At 40.9% G+C, this 20,549-nt stretch overlaps 1 protein-coding gene across 1 annotated transcript in view; it reads right to left on the bottom strand.

Moving 5' to 3' along the window:
* Nucleotides 1–535: 535 nt before the first annotated feature.
* Nucleotides 536–20,549, bottom strand: part of CAMK2D (calcium/calmodulin dependent protein kinase II delta) — a 738,893-nt gene continuing 718,879 nt past the window's right edge. Inside the window, exon 18 of the mRNA XM_053703586.1 lies at nucleotides 536–2,363. Within this exon, the coding sequence (XP_053559561.1) occupies nucleotides 2,360–2,363 (4 nt within the window). The 3' untranslated portion in view covers nucleotides 536–2,359. The remainder of the gene's footprint in view (nucleotides 2,364–20,549) is intronic.

Raw genomic sequence — 20,549 nt, forward strand, 5'->3', positions numbered from 1 at the left:
GGCCTTATCCTAGCATGATTAGACACAAATACAGAGGCCGGCATTTTTCTTTCTTTAGTCGTATACAGGACATTAGCAGAGCAGATCTAACAAGGTAGAAACCAAACACAAAGTATAAAGAATATGAAGGTTCTTACAGAGTTGCCAAAACCTTATAACTATTAACTTCCAAGTGGAGATGACACTGCTTAGCTGAAATCAATTAAATGCTGTAGTAATAGAACCTAAAAGAAACTTTAATTTTGAAACCTAATCACAGGATTTAGACATGTCAGTTCTCCATTAAATGGACATTAAAAGTATTGAATGTCTGGTGTCTAAAAGGGGATTGTTATTTAAGCACTATGCTCCGGGGCAAAACATGTATTTTCTCCTTATACTTGTGGGGTTTGTAAATGTCAACCAATAGTGCTAAGAAAGTCAATGAGCTGTGTACTGTTTTAGGATGTTCAGATTTATATGCATGCTAGACATTTGTTGAGTTTAATGACTTTTTAAAATCTGTTGGAAAGAGAAAAATAAAAGGACAACAATATCAACAGAAACCACAATTTATTAACCTTTAAACTATTTAATTATATGGCATGGAAAATATACAGGGTGTGCATTGGTATATTCAAACATTTAAAAAGATGACAAAATTAGAAATTCACCATGGTGCAGAGGTCTATTAATGCTTTCCTCATATGGCCATGTGGAAGACGTATTTGGTCTACAGTAGTACTATGTCAGCTCTTCATGCTAATTTTAAATGAATTTCTATATTTTCTATAAAGTAAAGCTACAATAATAAAGCAACATTACTGCTAACACAATGTTACTATATACTAACAATGGAACTATTTCTATACATCAGATGCAAAGAAATGAATTCAGAATTACATTTTCATTGGCAGGTTTCACAATAATTTGCTTATCTATCAAAAATGTAAATTTATTAGCATGTTAGCATTACTAGACTTACAACCACCACTTAACAACTTTACAAATAATGAATTGATTAGGTTTTTTCACAAAGGTGAAATATTGCTAACTGAAAAACAACAAAGAAAAAAATGATGGGGTTCTATCATGCACATATACCATTAAAGGAATCTTCTCCTAAACATGTAAAATGGAACAATGGAAAAAATAATGACATGAAACCACCATCATTATGGTTGTGCGAATATTGTTGCAAAGTTACATAATATTACTAATAAAAATTAAATTCACAAATTAGTCCATTAAAAAAACATTTACAGACACAAAAGCATTCCCTGCATATAGTGTATGCTCTATGTATATTAATATATTTTAAAAATGTTTGTTTTTTTGCAGTAGATCATTTTCAATGCTGTAAATTACCTAAAGCACGTATAGTATACATTGTGACATACTGACATATTACAAGTTTTAGAAAGTTGATAAAATACAAGCAATACAGAGATTTATCAATAATCTGCAAACCAAAATGTTGATAAAACGTTGATCCCTTTAAAATCCGTATTTTTTGTAACATTAATAGTACACAATATATTTTCTTTTCAAATCAAGACTACATTAACACAAAAAATTCACAATGTTTGTGAAAGGACTTTGTACCCTGAATGCAACTGTGAAAACTCTATTTTTTTTTTTATTAATCTCAATTATCAAAACCATCTATAACCCATTCATCAATAACCATATATATATTCAAACATTTATTCAGTGTAAATAGAAAAAAATTATGATTGCTAACCAAAGCTACAAAACACTATCTAGCTAAATAATATTACAATAATCTGTAGATAAAATAAACTCTAGTTGAATCCCTTTCTAAACCATTGCATTTATGTGTTTTTGACAGACAAAAACCTTGTATAGGGTTTCTTCAGATTCATAATTAAACTCAAATATTTCACTAGAAATAAACCTGGACTGGAGGTCTGGAGTTCGTGTATAACAAGCTTGAGAGATATATCTATTTATGAGATTAGAATACATTTAGCAAGAAATAAACCAATATAAATTCTGCAAAATATAGAAGTTAGTACCCCTTCACATAAGAGAAATTATTAAAAGTTATAACAAAAAAATAAAAAAAAATAAACCATTTGTAATAATTCTGTGGTAACTTGGCAAAATCATACACAAAAAAGGAACAGACTTGTCTTGAATTAAAAGGACCATTCTTACCCAATATACAACTTATTGGGATAGTAATTAAAGGTAGAGATGTGCCTAAAGAAAATTAAACACTGCACAAAAGCATTACATATATAGACTTCATGTGCTGAAATAATCATCAGTAATCAGGACACGAAGAGATGCAGCTTGTATCGGTTACCATCCAGTCGTCTGAGTGTTCAGAGTAAAAGGCTTGCAAGGTTTACCGTTAGCTAGAAAGACCAGAAAGCAAAAGGTGTCAGTGCAAATAGACTGTTAAATTTCATGCTGCAATTACAATAGCCTGCAATCAATTTTTAAAGACACATTCTGATATAAAAATGAGATGCTTAGTTGATACAAAATTTCTTTTTTCTTTTTTATCACCCACAAATAGGTTAAACACATAACTAAAGTCACACTTGTGAAATATAAAACATTACTGCTCCAGACCAGGATACATATGGGAAGCCAATAAGAATTGGCATACCCATGTACGTCTCAATCACCAGCACTCAGTCTTTTTGGGTATGAGTTTTTCAGCTGGGCCATCCCAAAACTTTAATCTTCTTCTGGTGAAGCCATTCCTTTGTTGATTTGGATGTATGCTTTGGGTTGTTGTCATGCTGAAAGATGAAGTTCCTCTTCATGTTCAGCTTTCTAGCAGAAGCCTGAAGGTTTTGTCGCAATATTGTCTGGTATTTGGAACTGTTCATTATTCCCTCTACCTTGACTAAGGCCCCAGTTCCAGCTGAAGAAAAACAGCCCCAAAGCATGATGCCGACACCACCATGCTTCACTGTGGGCATGGTATTCTTTTGGTGAAATGCAGTGTTGTATTTGTGCCAAACATATCTTTTGGAATTATGGCCAGAAAGTTCAACTTTGGTTTCATCAGACTAGAACACCTTTTGCAACATGCTTTTGGGAAACTTCAGATGTGTTTTTGCAAAATTTAGCCGGGCTTGGATGTTTTTTTTTGTAAGAAAAGACTTCCGTCTTGCCACTCTACCCCATAGCCCAGACATATGAAGAATACGGGAGATTGTTGTCACATGTACCACACAGCCAGTACTTGCCAGATATTCCTGCAGCTCCTTTAATGTTGCTGTAGGCCCCTTGGCAGCCTCCCAGACCAGTTTTCTTCTCGTCTTTTCATCAATTTTGGAGGGACATCCAGTTCTTGGTAATGTCACTGTTGCACCATATTTTCTTCACTTGATGATGACTGTCTTCACTGTGTTCCATGGTATATCTAATACCTTGGAAATTCTTTTGTACCCTTCTCCTGACTGATACCTTTTAACAATGAGATCCCTCTTATGCTATAGAAGCTCTCTGCGGACCATGGCTTTTGCTGTAGGATGCAACTAACAAAATGTCAGGAAAGACCTACTAGAACAGCTGAACATTATTTGGGGTCATTCAGAGGCACTTTAAATGATGACAGGTGTGTACATTTTAACAGGGGTGTGTAAACTTGTGGAGCGATGAAACAAAACTGGAACTCTTCGGCCAGATGGATCAGCGGTATGTCTGGAGGAAGAAGAATGAAGCCATGTGCTGAAAAGAACACTCTGCCTACAGTTGAGCATGGTGGTAGCTCGGTGAAGCTCTGGGGCTGCTTTGCATCCTCTGACACTGGAAACCTGCATCGTGTGGAAGGAAAGATGGATTTATTGAAGTATCAGGAAATCCTAGGAGAAAACATCATGCCCCCTGTGAGGAAGCATAAGCTTGGGCATCATTGGACCTTTCAACAGGACAATGATCACAAGCATACCTCAAATTCCACCAAGGCTTGGTTGCAAAATTAGTCTTTGAAAATTCTACAGTGGCCATCAGTCACCTGACTTGAACCATCGTGGGATTTGAAAAAGGTGGTTGTAGCACAGAAACCGAATAATATTCCTGAACTGGGAGGCCATTGCTCATGAAAAATGGACTAAGATTCCTCAGGAACATTGCCAGAAGCATGTCAGGCTATGCATCTCGTTTGCAGCAGGTCATTACAGAAAAAGGGAGCTCTACTAAGTACTAAAGATGCTTGCCATGAAGGGGTTGAATAATTTTGAGACTGCATAATTCATTAAAAGTTGCATCTTCAGTCGAAATTGGGCGAAATCACTTGAAACATATGTTCTGTTGCGCTATTTCAATTGCTTTGTTTGACTTGTTAATTGCAAATTGTTAACAGCTAAAAGTCTAAATGTTGATAATAAACCGGATTTGATTCACTTAAAAGACCAGAGAGTGCTTTTTTTCATTTATATACGCACCTGATTGCACCCTGGCATTTAAAGTTTGGAAGTGAGAGTGCTCTCTTTGAACAGGAGAGAAAAAGAGAGAAAGAGAAAGAAAAAAAGAAAGAGAAAGAAAGAGAGAAAGAGAGAGAGAAAGACAGAGAGAGAGAGAAAGAGAGAGAGAGAGAAAGAGAGAGAGAGAAAGAGAGAGAGAGAAAGAGAGAGAGAGAGAGAGAGAGAGAAAGAGAGAGAGAAAGAAAGAGAGAGAAAGAGAGAGAGAGAGAGAGAGAGAGAGAGAGAGAGAGAAAGAGAGAGAGAGATACATCATTTGTGATTGCAAAGAAGAAATATAACACATTATAAAGCTGACATTTTTGTTTACCCAGTAGCACACCTCTCACCTTAAGTGGACTCAGCAGAAAACTTACAGGAACATCTCAAAGATTACCACAACTGCCCCACATACATTTTTTGCAATTGATTTTTATTTTTTTATTATTATTTTTTAACTGAAACCAGATCTTAAAATGGTTGATGCTCCAGAGATCAATAACACTTACGCTTTTTAGAGAACAGTTTCAATAACAGTGGTTTTCCTTAAATAACTACATTTTCACAAGGGAAATATAAGTGTTCTGTTTAACAAAAGAACAGCTGGTAGAAGTTAACCCTTTCATTTAAAGAGATATCAAACACTAAATACATTCTAGATAGAATTATGCATTCAAGGATCTGCTTGAGAATAATATACAGATACATGTTTAAAATATCTGTTTAAATATTGTTAAATAGAAGTGTAAAAAAAGTTAATATCCTTAAATTACAGAAAAGCGGTCAAAATAAATATTATAAGTAAACTGCAATGGTTTTTAATACACATAATAATATTTACATTGCATGACAACACAACGTGTTTAAAGAGATATTAAACAGTGCTTCTAGTAAAAAAAAGAACTGCAAACTTACTTATTTTCTTGAAAAAATTAGCACTTAGAAAGAGGGCAAGACTGGGAAATTAGAGCAGCCCTATACATTTTTATAGACCAGCCCCATACCCCCTGGGCCCAGCATCCACCCCTTACCTTGCCTGCCAACACAATCCTCTGTTCTAAGGGGCCACTTATCTGCCCCCACAGCAGGAGTGTCTTTTATGTGCTACGCATGTGCACAAGTCTGGGGGTTCTCTCACGCACAATTGTTCAAATTTTGTTAGCGGTCTGGTCATATTTCTGTGTTGCTGGTGTGGTGTTATAAAATGATGTGTTCGCCTGTAGGTGAACCAATTTTTAAAACATGTAAATCCCTGCTGTATAAGGGTTTCCTGGGATTTCATTTGCTCTTGTTCTATAAGCCAAAATATCAGGAATTTGGTTAAGTGTGTGTGGGATAGTGGTGTGTCAGTATGTGTGGGCCCAAGTTTAATTCCCCATGACGTATTAACGAGGTAAGTGTGGAAGGTCTGGACGTGAGGTATGGAAAGTGGAGCATAACTTTATCCCACGTTTTATATGTTTCTGATATGATCGGGTTGAAATTGTGTATTTGGGGGTCTGATTTAGCCAAAGACCAGCAAGGTCTAGTCATGCTTGTGGAATGCGATATATAATGTTCTAGAAGTACACATCTTTTATGTTTTTTGTGGATGTTCCAGTCTATTATGTGTTGTAGGAAGATGGCATATCTATAATTAGCCAGATCAGGTAACCTTCTGGGGTGTTTTTTATTCCAAGTAAAGTTGTTGAATGCTTTCTGTAGTGATATGATGTACTTCTCTGGTAGTGGTATCGGTATTGTTTGTAGGATATATAAAATCCTTGGGAAAATATCAATTTTTATTAGATTTATGCGACCTAGCCCAGATAATTGTTTGGATCTCCAGCTGGATAGATCATTGATTATATCTTCTTTTATTTTGTTATAATTAAATTGGACTAGTTTTTCAATAAATGTAGTTAAATGAATAGCTAGGTATTTAAGGGAGTTTGGGTTCCATTTAAAAGGGGTAATTTTTGTGCCAGTTCAGCTTTGAGTATTGGTAGAGTAATGTTCAGAATATCAGATTTAGAGACATTAATAAGGAAGTTAGAATATAAATTAAACATTTGAAATTCATGGGTCAATATTGGTAGGGAGATCTTTGGGTTTGTTAGTGTGAATAATATATAGTATAATTTTGGTCTCCTATGCATATATCTGATATGTCTTGATGTGATCTGATTTTCTCAGCTAGTGTTTCAATTCCACAAATGAAAAGTAGGGGGGAGAGTGGGCAACCTTGTCTAGTACCGTTTGTAATCTGGAATGACTCGGATAGGACTCCAGTTATTAGAATTTTGGCATTTGGTTGAGAGTATAAGGATAATATGTGAGTTATGATGTATTGGCCAAATCCCATTTCCTCTAAAATTAGCTTTAGAAAGTCCCAGGCTACACGGTTAAAGGCCTTTTCCGTGTCAGTGGATAGGATAATTAATGGTATTTTATGTTTCTGAGCATGAAATATTATGTTTAAGGCCCTGACTGTGTAATTCTTCGCCTCTCGTCCTGGTATGAATCCTACTAGGTCTAAATTGATCAGTTCTGGTAAGACGGTATTTATTCTATTTGCTAGCATTTTTGTGTTAAGTAATGATATGGGTTGATAGCTTGAAGTCAGCTCTGGTGGTTTGTTTGGTTTTAATAATACAGTTATATGGGCTTCAAGAGCATGTTTCGAGAATGGGTGTGTTTTATCAATGTTATTGAAATATGACAGCATTTGGGCAGCTAAAGGTTCTATATTTTATAATATTTATATGTAAACCCATTGGGGCCTGGGGATTTGTGAGATGGAAGGTCTTTTATTACTTTTTGACAATCTTCTAGGGAGAAAGGTTTGTCTAAGTTTTCTTTTTGGATTGGGGTTAATTTGGGTAATTTTAGTTTAGAGAGGTATTCTTTGATGTTTTGTGCTCTGGCTTTGGCAGTGTTATCATTCACTGGTGTGGCTTTGCCGAGATTGTATAGGTTATGGTAATATTTGCAAAATGTTACTGCAATATCGTGGGATGAATGTTGTGATTTTCTTTTGTGGTCTTTGATATGTAGAATGTAGGAGGATTTAGTTTTTTTTTTATGTAGCATGCCATTGATCTACCTGGTTGTTTTGTTCTATGTATGTTTGTTGTCTTAAGAACAAGTGTTGTTGGGATGTTTTTTATTTAGGGTAGCTGCTAAGAGGAAACGTTTGGATTGGAGGAGATGCAGGGTGTCCACATTCTTAGGGTCCTCTTCGTGTAAATTTTCTAGATGTGTTATTTCAGTTATGAGATTAGCTATTCCTTCTCTCTTTAGTTTATGAATGTGAGCTTTCTGAGCTATTAAAGTTCACCTTATTACGCTTTTATGTGCTTCCAAGTTGTTTTGAGGGGAAGTGTTATTTTTGTAGTTTTGTTGAAAAAATTCTATTATATTGTTTTGAAGCCTCACTTGGAGCTCAGGGGTTGTTAATAAGTTTTCATCAAGTCTCCAATTGAAGTTTCTTAGGGGTTTAGATGGCCATATTAAGGAGCATTTGACTCCGGCATGATCTGACCAAGTGGCTGGAGTAATGTTTGCAGATCGGAATAAACTCATGCTAGTGATGTCTGTGAAGATGCAATCTATTATTGTGTATACTATATGTGGGAATGAATAAAAAGTATAATCTTTGGTTATTGGGTGTTAAGTTCTCCAAGTATATGATTGATTTTAGTGATACAGGCAGATGCCGTAGATGTTTTATTCGTTAAGCAGTCTAATTCTGGATTCAAGGGAATGTTTAGATAGCCTCCTATTATTAATGTGCCTTTTTGGTGTTCTAAGATTATATTGGATACATGTTTAAGGAATTTATGTTGTTTGGTGGCTGGTGCATATATGGAAACTATAATGATTGGTCGACCGTATAAGAGGCCTGAAATGAGAAGGTATCTCCCTTCTTTCTCTTTAATTATTGTAATTTCATGGAAGGGGATGTTTGTTTTACCGTATTTTTCGCACCATAAGACGCACTTCCCCCCCCCCCCCAAAAGGGGAAATGTCTGTGCGTCTTATGGAGCGAATGTGTGACCGCCGGTTACCTTTGGCCCCGCCCACTGACTCTGAGACTTCGGAGGTTCCCTTAGCCCCGCCCACCACTAAGTTACCGCACACATAGCCACAGGCCAGTAGCTCTGTGAATTGCATGGCCGCAAATGTTACTTTGACTGTAGCAATAACAAAGCAGGAGTCCCTTTGGAATTCATTTATGAGAAGTCCTAAGTTGTAGAGGAAGTGTCTCCCCGACCCGTTTACTTTCCTCTGACGTTATTTTGATCATTTGATCCATCATGTGCTGCTTGTGAAAACGGCTCCTTTTCTCTTTGCTTTTGAAATATGTGAGCGGGAATGACATCGTGCAGCAGGGCGAGTATAATTTTATTCTCTGGCTGTGGATATTACAGACTTTAAATAACAAAGGCTGCTTACTTAAGGAATACACAGGTCAGGTCATCATTATTCAAGCTGTCTGATAGTGCTCTATATAAATGTTTAAAAAAAGAAAAACCAGGCTTTGCTATTTTTCTTCTGTGTTGGGGCATAGTACAGTCTGCAACAGATCTAATGGTGGACTGGAACATTACAGATAGAGAGTACTAGCAGATCTTTTATTGATGTTAGTTATAAACGTATGATTTATAAAATCCTATGATGCTGATTAGATTTGTTTAGTTTGTATTCTTTCCTTTCCTAATATGCACTTTTTGTGGCCAATAAAAAAAATGTACATGTACACAGTCTGTTGACAGATTTCAAGAAGTGTAAACCTTAATCTTGTTAAAATGGATTTACAGTAATGGAGATGAGTGGTGCATTTGCTAGTCAGTGTCAGTGCTACCTCTGCATTGTGTTTTTATCTCTTCTTTTTTGTAATTTATTTTTTCATTGTGTGACTTTTTAATCTCCTGATTGTAATTTAATTTAAATAGACAATAAACACTTTGAGATTTATATAACATTTTTAGGTATGTGTAGTAAAACAGGTTTGCAATATACCTTCATCATGTATTTTGCACCATTTGCATGTAATTTAGCACTGACTAGGGTTGCCACCTTTTTGATCAGTTTAGCAACATTTAAAAAAAAAAAAAAAATAGCGCATAAACACAAACTCACACAGATGTTCACACTCACACACACATACTCTTACCACACACTCTCAATCACACACACACACTAACACACTCTAACACACACACACATACTCATCACACACTCTCAAACACACACAAGCTCTCTTCAGAATATTTTTTTCTTGTTTTCCTCCTCTAAAAACTAGGTGCGTCTTATGGTCAGGTGCGTCTTATGGAGCGAAAAATACGGTAATTATAATTGCTACGCCTTGAATTTTTTTTTGGGTGTGAGGCATAGAATGCTTTGCCATATTTATAGTGAAATGTTTTGGTTCCCTGCCTTTGAGAAAGTGGGTTTCTTGTAATAAAATTATATCGCCTGTGTGGTGTTTGAAATCTGCTATGGCTGCAGTCCTTTTCCTATGAGAGTTTAAGCCCTTGGAATTGATAGAAAACGTAAATTATGCTTACCTGATAATTTAATTTCCTTCTGTATGAGGAGAGTCCACGGCATCATTCCATACGGTTGGGAAATACTGAACCTGGCCACCAGGAGGAGGCAAAGACACCCCAGCCAAAGGCTTAAATACTCCCCCTACTTCCCTCATATCGCAGTCATTCTGCCAAGTTAACAAGGAAAAGTAGGAGAAATATCAGGGTATAAATAAACAAATTTTGGTCCGCCCATCGGAGTATACGGATGGGGGCCGTGGACTCTCCTCATACAGAAGGAAATGAAATTATCAGGTAAGCATTTCCTTTACCCCTCTCATTATAATTCAGTGTCTTCTAGAGCTTGGGTATAGTTTTCCCAATAGTAAGGAATGATGCCGTGGACTCTCCTCATATTAAGAAGGAAAACATAAATTATGCTTACCCGATAATTTCATTTCCTTCTGTATGAGGAGAGTCCACGGCCCCCATCCGTATACTCCGATGGGCGGACCAAAATTTGTTTATTTATACCCTGATATTTCTCCTACTTTTCCTTGTTAACTTGGCAGAATGACTGCGATATGAGGGAAGTAGGGGGAGTATTTAAGCCTTTGCCTGGGGTGTCTTTCCCTCCTCCTGGTGGCCAGGTTCAGTATTTCCCAACAGTAAGGAATGATGCCGTGGACTCTCCTCATACAGAAGGAAATGAAATTATCAGGTAAGCATAATTTATGTTTTCCTTCTTAATATGAGGAGAGTCCACGGCATCATTCCTTACTATTGGGAAAACTATACCCAAGCTCTAGAAGACACTGAATTATAATGGGAGGGTTAAAGGAAATGCAGACCCTAATCTGAGGGCACCACAGCTTGTAAACCTTTCTCCCAAAATCTGTTTCAGCCAAATCAAAAACATCAAATTTGTAGAATTTTGAAAAATTATGTAAAGACCCGGTAGTCGCCTTACAAAGCTGATCCAGAGGCTTCGTTTTTAAAAGCCCAAGAGAAAGCCACTGCTCTAGTGGAATGAGCCGTAACCCTCTGAGGAGGTTTAAGTCCCGCTGACTCGAAAGCTAAGCGTATAACACTCCTCAACCAAAAAGATAAGGAAGTCAAAGAAGCTTTCAGACCCTTACGTTTCCCAGAATAGATAACAAACAAGGAAGAAGTTTGCCTAAAATCCTTAGTAGCTTGAAGATAAAACTTCAAAGCTCAAACCACATCCAGATTATGAAGTAAACAATCCTTCGAAGGAGGAGGATTAGGACATAAGGAAGGAACCACAATCTCTAATTGATGTTACAATCAGACACCTTAGGTAGAAAACCCAAGCGGGTACGTAGGACAGCCTTATCAGTGTGGAACACCAGATAAGAAGGCTTACATGGCAAGGCAGCCATCTCAGAAACTCTGCGTGCCAACACAATAGCCAAAAGATAAAGAACCTTCCAGGACAACAATTTGATGTCAACCGAATGCATAGGCTCACATGGAGCCTGTTGTAAAAACTACAGAACAAGATTCAAACTCCAAGGTGGAGCGTTAGATCTAAACACAGGTTTGATAATAATCAGAGCCTTAACTAAAGATTGCACATCAGGGAGCTCTGTGAGCCTCTTGTGCAACAAAACAGAAAGGGACGAAATCTGTCCCCTCAGGGAACTGGCAGAAAGGTCCTTCTCCAGACCCTCCTGGAGAAAGGAAAGAATCCTGGCAGCCTTAACCTTATGCCAGGCTAAACCACGCTCTACACACAAGAATAAGTAAGCTCTCCACACCTTATGATAGATGCAACGAGTAACACGCTTACGAGCCTGAATGAGAGGGTCAATAACCCTCTCAGAGAAACCTCTCTTGGCTAAGATTAAGCATTCAATCTCCATGCAGTCAGCCTCAGAGAATCTAGATTTTGATGAACAAAGGGAACCTGTTCCAGCAGATCCCTGCGACAAGGTATCTTCCACAGAGGAGATGAGGACATCCCCACCAGGTCCGGGAACCACATCCTTCTCAGCCGCAATGCCTGCTCCTGCTTGATGTGGGTGACTACACAAGGAAGAAGTGGTAACAGCAGAAAAATGTAAATTAGATTGAACCTTCAAGGCACTGCTAATGCATCTATTAGCTCCGTCTGAGGATCCATGGACTACAACCCATATCTGGGTAGCTTGGAATTGAGCCGGGACGCCATGAGATCTATCTCCGGTGTCCGCTAACTGTTGCAAATCTCCACAAACACCTCCGGATGGAAAGACCAGTCCCCCAGATGTACGGATTGTCTGCTGAGGAAATCTGCTTCACAGTTGTCCACACCCAGAATGTGGATCGCTGAAAGCGTGCAGTTGTGGGCCTCTGCCCACTCCAGAATCCAAGATACTTCCCTAATTGCTTGGGAGCTCCTCGTCCCCCACTGATGGTTGATGTAAGCCACCAAGGTTATGTTGTCTCATTGGAATCTGATAAACTGGGATATACCCAGAAGAGGCTAAGCCTTCAAAGCATTGAAGATCTCACAAAGTTCCAAAATGTTGATCGGGAGGAGAGATTCCTCTCGTGTCCACAGGCCCTGTGCCTTCCTGGCACCCCAAACAGCTCCCCATCCTGATAGACTTGCATCCATAGTTACAATCTCCCAGGATGGTCTCAAGAAGGATGTCCTTTGGGACAGGTGATCTGGACAGAGCCACCAGGAGAGCAATCCTCTCAACCGGTTATCCAGAGAAATCTGTTGAGACAGATCCGAATGATCGCCGTTCCACTGTCTCAGCATGCACAGCTGAAGTGGTCTGAGATGGAATCTGGCAAAGGGAATGATGTCCATGCTGGACACCTTGAGACCAATCACCTCCATACACCAAGCCACAGAGGGCCTTAAGGAGGTCTGGAGGGCAAGACAAGCGGAAGTAAGCTGGTCTGTAAGGAATATCCTCATAGATATGGAGGATGATATAGTACCCAGGAATTCCACCCTGGTACTGGGAATAAGAGAACTCTTTTCTAAGTTTATCTTCCACCCATGTGATCGAAGAAGAAAAAAAAAAATTATGCTTACCTGATAATTTCATTTCCATCGTTACGAGAAGAGTCCATGGCTTCATTCATTACTTGTGGGAAATACAGAACCTGGCCACCAGGAAGAGGCAAAGACACCCCAGCCAAAGGCTTAAATACCTCCCTCACTCCCCTCATCCCCCAGTCATTCTGCCGAGGGAACAAGGAACAGTAGGAGAAATATCAGGGTATAACTGGTGCCAGAAGAAAAACAAAAGAAATTTAGGTCAGCCCAACGGAGAACCGGGCGGGAGCCGTTGACTCTCCTCGAAACGATAGACACAATGAAAAATGGGAAGGTAAAAAGAAATGTGGACCCTATTCTGAGGGCACCACAGCCTGCAAAACCTTTCTCCCAAAAAGAGCTTTAGCCGAAGCAAAAACATCAAATTTGTAAAACTTTGTGAAAGTGTGTAAACAGGACAAGGTAGCCGCCTTACAAATCTGTTCCATAGAGGCCTCATTCTTAAAGGCTCAAGAAGAAGCCACAGCTCTAGTTAAGTGAGCCGTAATCCTCTGAGGAGGCTTATTTCCCGCTGTCTCATAGGCCAAAACGAATCATGCTCCTACGCCAAAAGGATAGATAAGAGGAAGAAGCCTTCTGCCCCTTGCACTTCCCCGAATAGACAACAAATAAAGCTGAAGTTTGTCTGAAATCCTTTGTAGCCTGAAGATATAATTTAAAGGCTAGAACCACATCCAAGTTGTGAAGTAACCAATCCTTCGAGGAAGAAGGATTATGACACAAGGAAGGAACCACAATTTCCTGATTAATGTTGCTATCAGACACCACCTTAGGGAGAAACCCCAGTGCGGTGCGAAGGACAGCCTTTTCTGCATGGAAAACCAGGTAAGGAGGCTCACATTGCAAGGCTGCTAATTCAGACACTCTGTGTGTTGAAGCAATAGCCAGTAGAAAAAGAACCTTCCAAGACAGAGTGTTAATGTCAAGGGAATGCATAGGCTCGAATGGAGCCCCCTGCAAAAAACTCAGAACCAGATTGAAACTCAGAGGAGCAGAATGCCAAAAAACAGGCCTGATCCTGGACAAGGCCTGAACAAAAGATTGTATATTAGGAAGCTCAGCAAGTTTCTTGTGTAACAAAACAGATCGCGCCAAAATCTGTCCCCTTAAGGAACTGGCGGCAAGACCCTTCTCCAAACCGTCCTGGAGGAAGGACAGAATTCTAGATACTCTGACCTTATACCAGGAATATCCCCGAGATTCACCCCAGAGTAAGTCGGTCCTCCACAACTTATGATAGATGTGACGGGTGACCAGATTTCTGGCTTGAATGAGAGTATCAATCACCCTCTCAGAAAATCCTCTCCTGGCTAAGACTAGGCTTTCAATATCCATGCAGTCAGCCTCAGAGAATCTAGATTCTGATGCACAAAGGGACCCTGTACCAGCAGATCCCTGCAACAGCGTAACCTCCACGGAGGAGACAATGACATCCCCACTAGATCTGCAAACCACGTCCTCCGTGGCCAATCAGAATGGTTAACACTTGCACCTGTTTAATGTGCGCCACAACACGAGGTAGAAGTGGTAACGGTGGAAATATGTAAGCTAAGTTGAATCCCCATGGTACTGCTAAGGCATCTATGAGCTATGCCTGGGGATTCCTGGACCACTACCCATATCTGGGTAGCTTGAAGTTGAGTCTGGATGCAATGAGATCTATCTCCAGAGTCCCCCAACTGTTGCAAATCTCTGCAAACCCTTTGGGGTGAAGAGACCATTCCCCCGGATGAAACGACTGTCTGCTGAGAAAAACTGCCTCCTAGTTGTCCACACCCAGGTTCTGGATCGCTGAAAGCAAGCAGTTGTGGGCCTCCGCCCACTCCAGAATCCGAGAAACTTCCCTCATGGCTAGGGAGCTTCTTGTTCCCCACCGAGGTAATGTTGTCCGACTGGAATCTGATTAACTTGGACAACCCCAGGAGAGGCCAAGCCCCCAGAGCGATCGTCCAAAGTTCCAGGATGTTGATTGGGAGAAGAGACTCCTTCCGATTCCTCCTGGCACCCCAAACCTCTCCCCAACCCGAGAGATTGCGTTCGTAGTCACAATCTCCCAAGATGGTCTGAGGAAGGATGTCCCCTGGGACAGCTAATCTGGACGGAGCCACCAAGAAAGAGATTCCCTCGACCCATTGTCCAGAGAGATCAGTTGGGATAGGTCCGAATGATCGCCATTCCACTGCCTCAGCATGCATAGCTGAAGAGATCTCAGATAGAATCTGGCAAATGGAATGACATCTATAGTGGATAAAATGAGCCCAATCACCTCCATGCACCAGGCCACTGATGGCCCTAAGGAGGATTAAAGGGCAAGACAGTTGGAGACTATCTTGCAACGTCTCTGATCTGTTAGGAATATCTTCATGGCTATGGAGTCAATTATCGTACCCAGGAACTCCACTCTGGTACTGGAAACCAGAGAACTCTTTCCTGAGTTTATCTTCCATCCATTAGACTGCAGAAGGAGAAGGGCTCTCGAATGTTACTCTGCCACCCGGTAGGACGGAGCCTGAACCAGGATGTCATTCAGATAAGGAGCTACTGCAATCCCTCTGGATCTCGCCACCGTGAGAAGAGCTTCCAGAATCTTTGTGAAGATTCTTGAAACAGTAGCCAGCCCGAAGGGAAGAGCCACAAACTGGAAGTGCTGATCCAGAAAGGTAAACCTTAAGAACCTGAATTGATCCTTGTGAACTGGCACATAAGTGTCCTTCAAGTCTATCGTAGTCATAAACTGATCCTCTTGAACTAGGGGCAGTATAGACCTTATCGTCTCCATTTTGAATGATGGAACCGACAAACATGTTTAAACACTTTAGGTCCAGAATCATGCCCTCCTTCTTTGGTACCATGAAAAGGTTTGAATAGTACCCTAGACCCCTTTCTGCTATAGGTACCGGTACCATTACTCCTAGCGAGGAGAGATATCTCACACACTCTAGAAAGGCATCTCGTTTCTCTAGTTTTGTCGATAGATTTGACAAGAGGAATCTGCCCCTGGGAGGATGAGTTTTGAAACCTATCCTGTAACCCTGGGCAACAACCTCCAGAACCCAAGGATCCTGTATGTCCTTCATCCAAGCCTTCCCGAAAAGAGATAGTCTGCCCCTATGAGATCCAGAGACGGCTCGGGTTTCACGGCAGGTTGCTGTCGTTGGGACTTGTCCGAATGAAAGGGACAAAAATTAGGACCCTTAGGTTTATTCTTCTTATCCTGTAGTAGAAAGGCACCCTTGCCCCCCGTGACCGTGGAAATAATAGAGTCCAGGCCTGGAACAAAAAGAATCTTCCCCATAAACGAAAGGAAAAGCAATCTAGAATTGGACGTCATGTCAGCAGACCATGACTTCAACCACAGGGCCCTCCGGGCCAAAACAGAAAAGCCTGATGTCTTGGAATTCAAGCGAATAATCTGCATATTAGCATCACAAATAAATAAATTAGCTACCCTCAGGGCCTTAATTCTTTCATGTATCTCATTGAGGGGAGTTTCCACCGTGATCATTTCTGACAGAGAATCACACCAACAAGTAGCGGCTTCCGCCACCGCAGCGACCGCAGGTTGAAATACGTGTGCTGAAACATCTTTCTAAACAGAGTCTCTAATTTCTTATCCATGGGTTCCTTAAACAACGAACTATCCTCGAGCGGGATAGTGGTGTGCTTAGTGAGCGTAGATATAGCTCCATCCACCTTAGGGACAGATCCCCACAATTCAAGCTGAGAGTCTGGAACCGGGAACAATTTTTTAAGCAAAGAATGAGTAGCCAACACCTCTTAATAAAAAGCGTAAGTTCTCCATCCAAAACTTAAAGTCTGGTTCCTCCGCAGCCGGAGTTTTAGAAGCCGCAGAGTCCTCTGAAGTATCAGAATCCTCTGCATCAGAGGATAATCTAGTCTCAGATACAACCAACAGAGTAGAGGACCCCTGGGAAGGATAGCAATGTTTAACCTTTCTCTTAGCCTGGTGAGGTAAAGCACTAAAGACTGCAGACACCGCCGTTTGCAACTACTCAGCAAAATCAGGCAGCAGCATGGAGAATTAGAAGTTCACTGGGCAGCTGCATGTTTTTTTTTGGAAATGAATTTAGGGAACGCACCTCACGGGACGGAGAGCCCTCAGAGGTGGAGGGCTCAGTGGTACTAAACATCTTATTTCTTTTAGATAACACTACTTTATCGAGACATGTGGAACATAGTTGAGCAGGCGGGTATATCAAAGCCTCCTCACAATAAACACAGGCATTAAAGTTAGGTAAAGAGGGAGTACCATCTAACATATCAGAGTCCTCCATAGCTTGAGCTTTTTAATATGGACAATAACAAAAATTAAATGGCACCTTTATACTCCCAATGGCTGGGGCACTCACCACCTCCTATGACCCAGGCCCACAGAGAAACACACTTACGTCTCCTGCAACCGACAGTCAGTAAAGGAAGAGGAAGAAGCCACACCCAGTCACATGGAGTGCCGTGCAGGACCGCCCCTGCAGCCAAGAAAAAGACTGCACAGTAATTCAAGGAAGGAAAAGCCTGACTGTTCTCACACATGTCGCAGCATAAACACAATAAAGCAACAATGTATACATCCCCCCTGTTCAATAATCACCTTCCGGAGATATTAACCTTTGATTCTATACAGATAAAAGGAGCCACACTGTGACCCTGTCTTCTTTCATTATCATTACATATATAAAAAATGAAACGATCTTACCAGAATCAATGCCGTGGAACAGGAACACGGCCTCTCAAGATTGACAGTGTGTAGCATCGCTCCTGACATGGACTTGAGTGAAGAAAGCAGCCAGCGAAACTCGTCAATGCTGATTGCTTAAGGAGCTGTTTATATGAGTCGGGATGGTTTCGCAGAAAGTCTCTCCCTGCATCTCCGGACTAACTTTCATCCATGCCCTCACTGAGAGGCTGACAGGAATACTTAAAACTCCAGTCCCATCTCGAAGAGTACTACCCTCCATAAGAGACTACGCCGAAATCTTCTGACACTTCTCTGCCAACCTCCTGTGATGAAAGGCGAAGAATGACTCGGGGATGAGGGGAGTGAGGGAGGTATTTAAGCCTTTGGCTGGGGTGTCTATGCCTCCTCCTGGTGGCCAGGTTCTGTATTTCCCACAAGTAATGAATGAAGCCATGGTCTCTTCTCGTATTAGATGGAAAGAAGAGATCTTGAATGGTCTTCTGCCATACGACAGGATGGAGCTTGAACCAGAATGTCATCCAAGTATGCTGCTACTGCTATACCTCTGGTTCTGGCCACTGCAAGCAGAGACCCTAGAACCTTTGTAAAAACTCTTGAAACAGTAGCTAGACCAAACGGAAGTGCAATAAACTGGAATTGCTGGCCCAGGAATGCAAATCTTAGGAACTTGAAGTGTTCCTTGTGTATTGGAACGTGAAGGTAAGCATCCTTCAGATCTATAGTGGTCATGAACTGTCCTTCCTGAAATAAGGGAAGGATGGAGCTTATTGTCTCCTTCTTGAACGAGGGGATGGATAGGAATTTGTTTAAGAAAAGTTCCCTCTTTCTTTGAGACCACAAAAAGGTTTGAATAGTACCCCAGACCTCTTTCTGCAAGAGGTACCAGAACAATTACTCTTAAGGAGGAGAGATCCCTCATGCACCCCAGAAAGGCTTCTCTCTTTTCTGGCCTTGAAAACAGGTTTGAGAGGAGGAATCTGCCCCTGGGTGGATGAGACTTAAAACCTATCTTTTTGTATCCCTGAGCGATGACCTCCACGTCCCCAAAGCAAGCATCTGAAAAAAGCGACAGTCTGCCACCTACAAAATCCAGAGCCGGATAGGGACCGCCCCTTTATGCCGACTTTTTCTCTGCAGGCTTCTTGCTCTGCTTGGATTTATTCCAGGACTGAGCTGGCTTCCAAGTCCCCTTGGATTGCTCTGGCTTTGCGGAGGGCTGCTGATGTTGGGATTTATCCGAATGAAAGTTAGGACCTTGTCCTTTAGTCTTGTTCTTCTTATCCTGTGTTTAAAAGGCACCTTTGCCTACAGTAACCATGGAGATAATCGAGTCCAGACCTGGACCAAATAGAATCTTTCCCTTAAATGGAAGGGAAAGAAGTCTTGACTTAGAAGTCATGTCTGCAGACCAGGACTTCAGCCAGAGTGCACTACGGGTGTGAACAGAAAAACCTGAAGCCTTGGCATTCAGGCGAATAATTTGCATATTTGCATCACAAATAATTAGCCACTCTTAAGGCCTTAATTCTTTCCTGGACCACGTTGAGGGGACCCTCCACCTCGATCAACTCAGATAAGGAGTTGCACCAGTAGGTAGCTGCTCCAGCAACCACAGCAACAGCAGCTGCCGGTTGAAACAAATATCTTGTATGTTGAAACAACTTTCTTAACAGAGTTTCTATCTTCTTATCCATGGGCTCTTTAAATGAGGAACTATCCTCAAACGGGATAATAGTACGTTTAGCAAGCGCTGAGATGGAACCCCACAACTCCAATTGAGAGTCCGGGACCGGGAACAAAGAAGAAGGAGAAAATTAAGTACCAATTCTTTCCCATTCATTCTTAATAATGTTTGCCATTGTTACGGGAACCGGGAAAGTTTGTGGTACAACCCTGTCCTCGTAAACCTTATGTAATTTAGGAATCAAAGTTTCCTCAGGCAACTTGGGCTCTTGAACCTCTAACGTAGCCAAAACTTCCTTCAGCAGAAAGCGTAAATGCTCAATCCTAAGCTTAAAGTCTGGTTCCTCTGCCGCTGAAGGCTTAGAGGCAGTCGATTCTGACCCAGAAAGAGCACCCTCTGAAGTATCAGAGGCACCTTCATCATGGGATAATGTTGTATCAGATAAATCCAATAAGCTAGTAGATGACCCCTGGGAAGGATAGCAATATTTTACCTTTCGCTTGCACTTAGCAGGGCGAGGTAAAGCACTAAAGGCCACAGACACAGCTGTTTGTAACTGCTCAGCAAAGTCTGGTGGTAAAATGGCCACTCCAGATGGAGGATTAGGAGTGCTACGGGAAGCTGCATGTGAATTAGGAGATGACTGTAGGGTGCACACCTCATGGGACGGAGACTCCTCAGAGGTGGACGGTTCAGTGGTATCAAACACATTAACTTTCTTTGACATGATTACTTTATCAAGGCATGTAGAACATAATTGAGCAGGTGGGTATACCGTGGCCTCCTCACAATATAGACTTATTATACTTGGGTAAAGAGGGCGTACCCTCTAACGCATCAGAATCCTCCATAGCTTGCGTAACAAAGCAGACTATTGATTACTAAGAAAAAACGGCACCTTTATACCCCCAATAGCTGGGGCACTCACTACCTCCTATGACCCAGGCCAAACAGAGAAAATGCTTCTTCTCTGGTAAACTGCACGGTCAGGAAAGAGAAAAACATAATTTATGTAAGAACTTACCTGATAAATTCATTTCTTTCATATTAGCAAGAGTCCATGAGCTAGTGACGTATGGGATATACATTCCTACCAGGAGGGGCAAAGTTTCCCAAACCTCAAATGCCTATA

Source organism: Bombina bombina, chromosome 2 (assembly GCF_027579735.1).
Source record: "Bombina bombina isolate aBomBom1 chromosome 2, aBomBom1.pri, whole genome shotgun sequence".
In the NCBI taxonomy this organism is placed as follows: domain Eukaryota; kingdom Metazoa; phylum Chordata; class Amphibia; order Anura; family Bombinatoridae; genus Bombina; species Bombina bombina.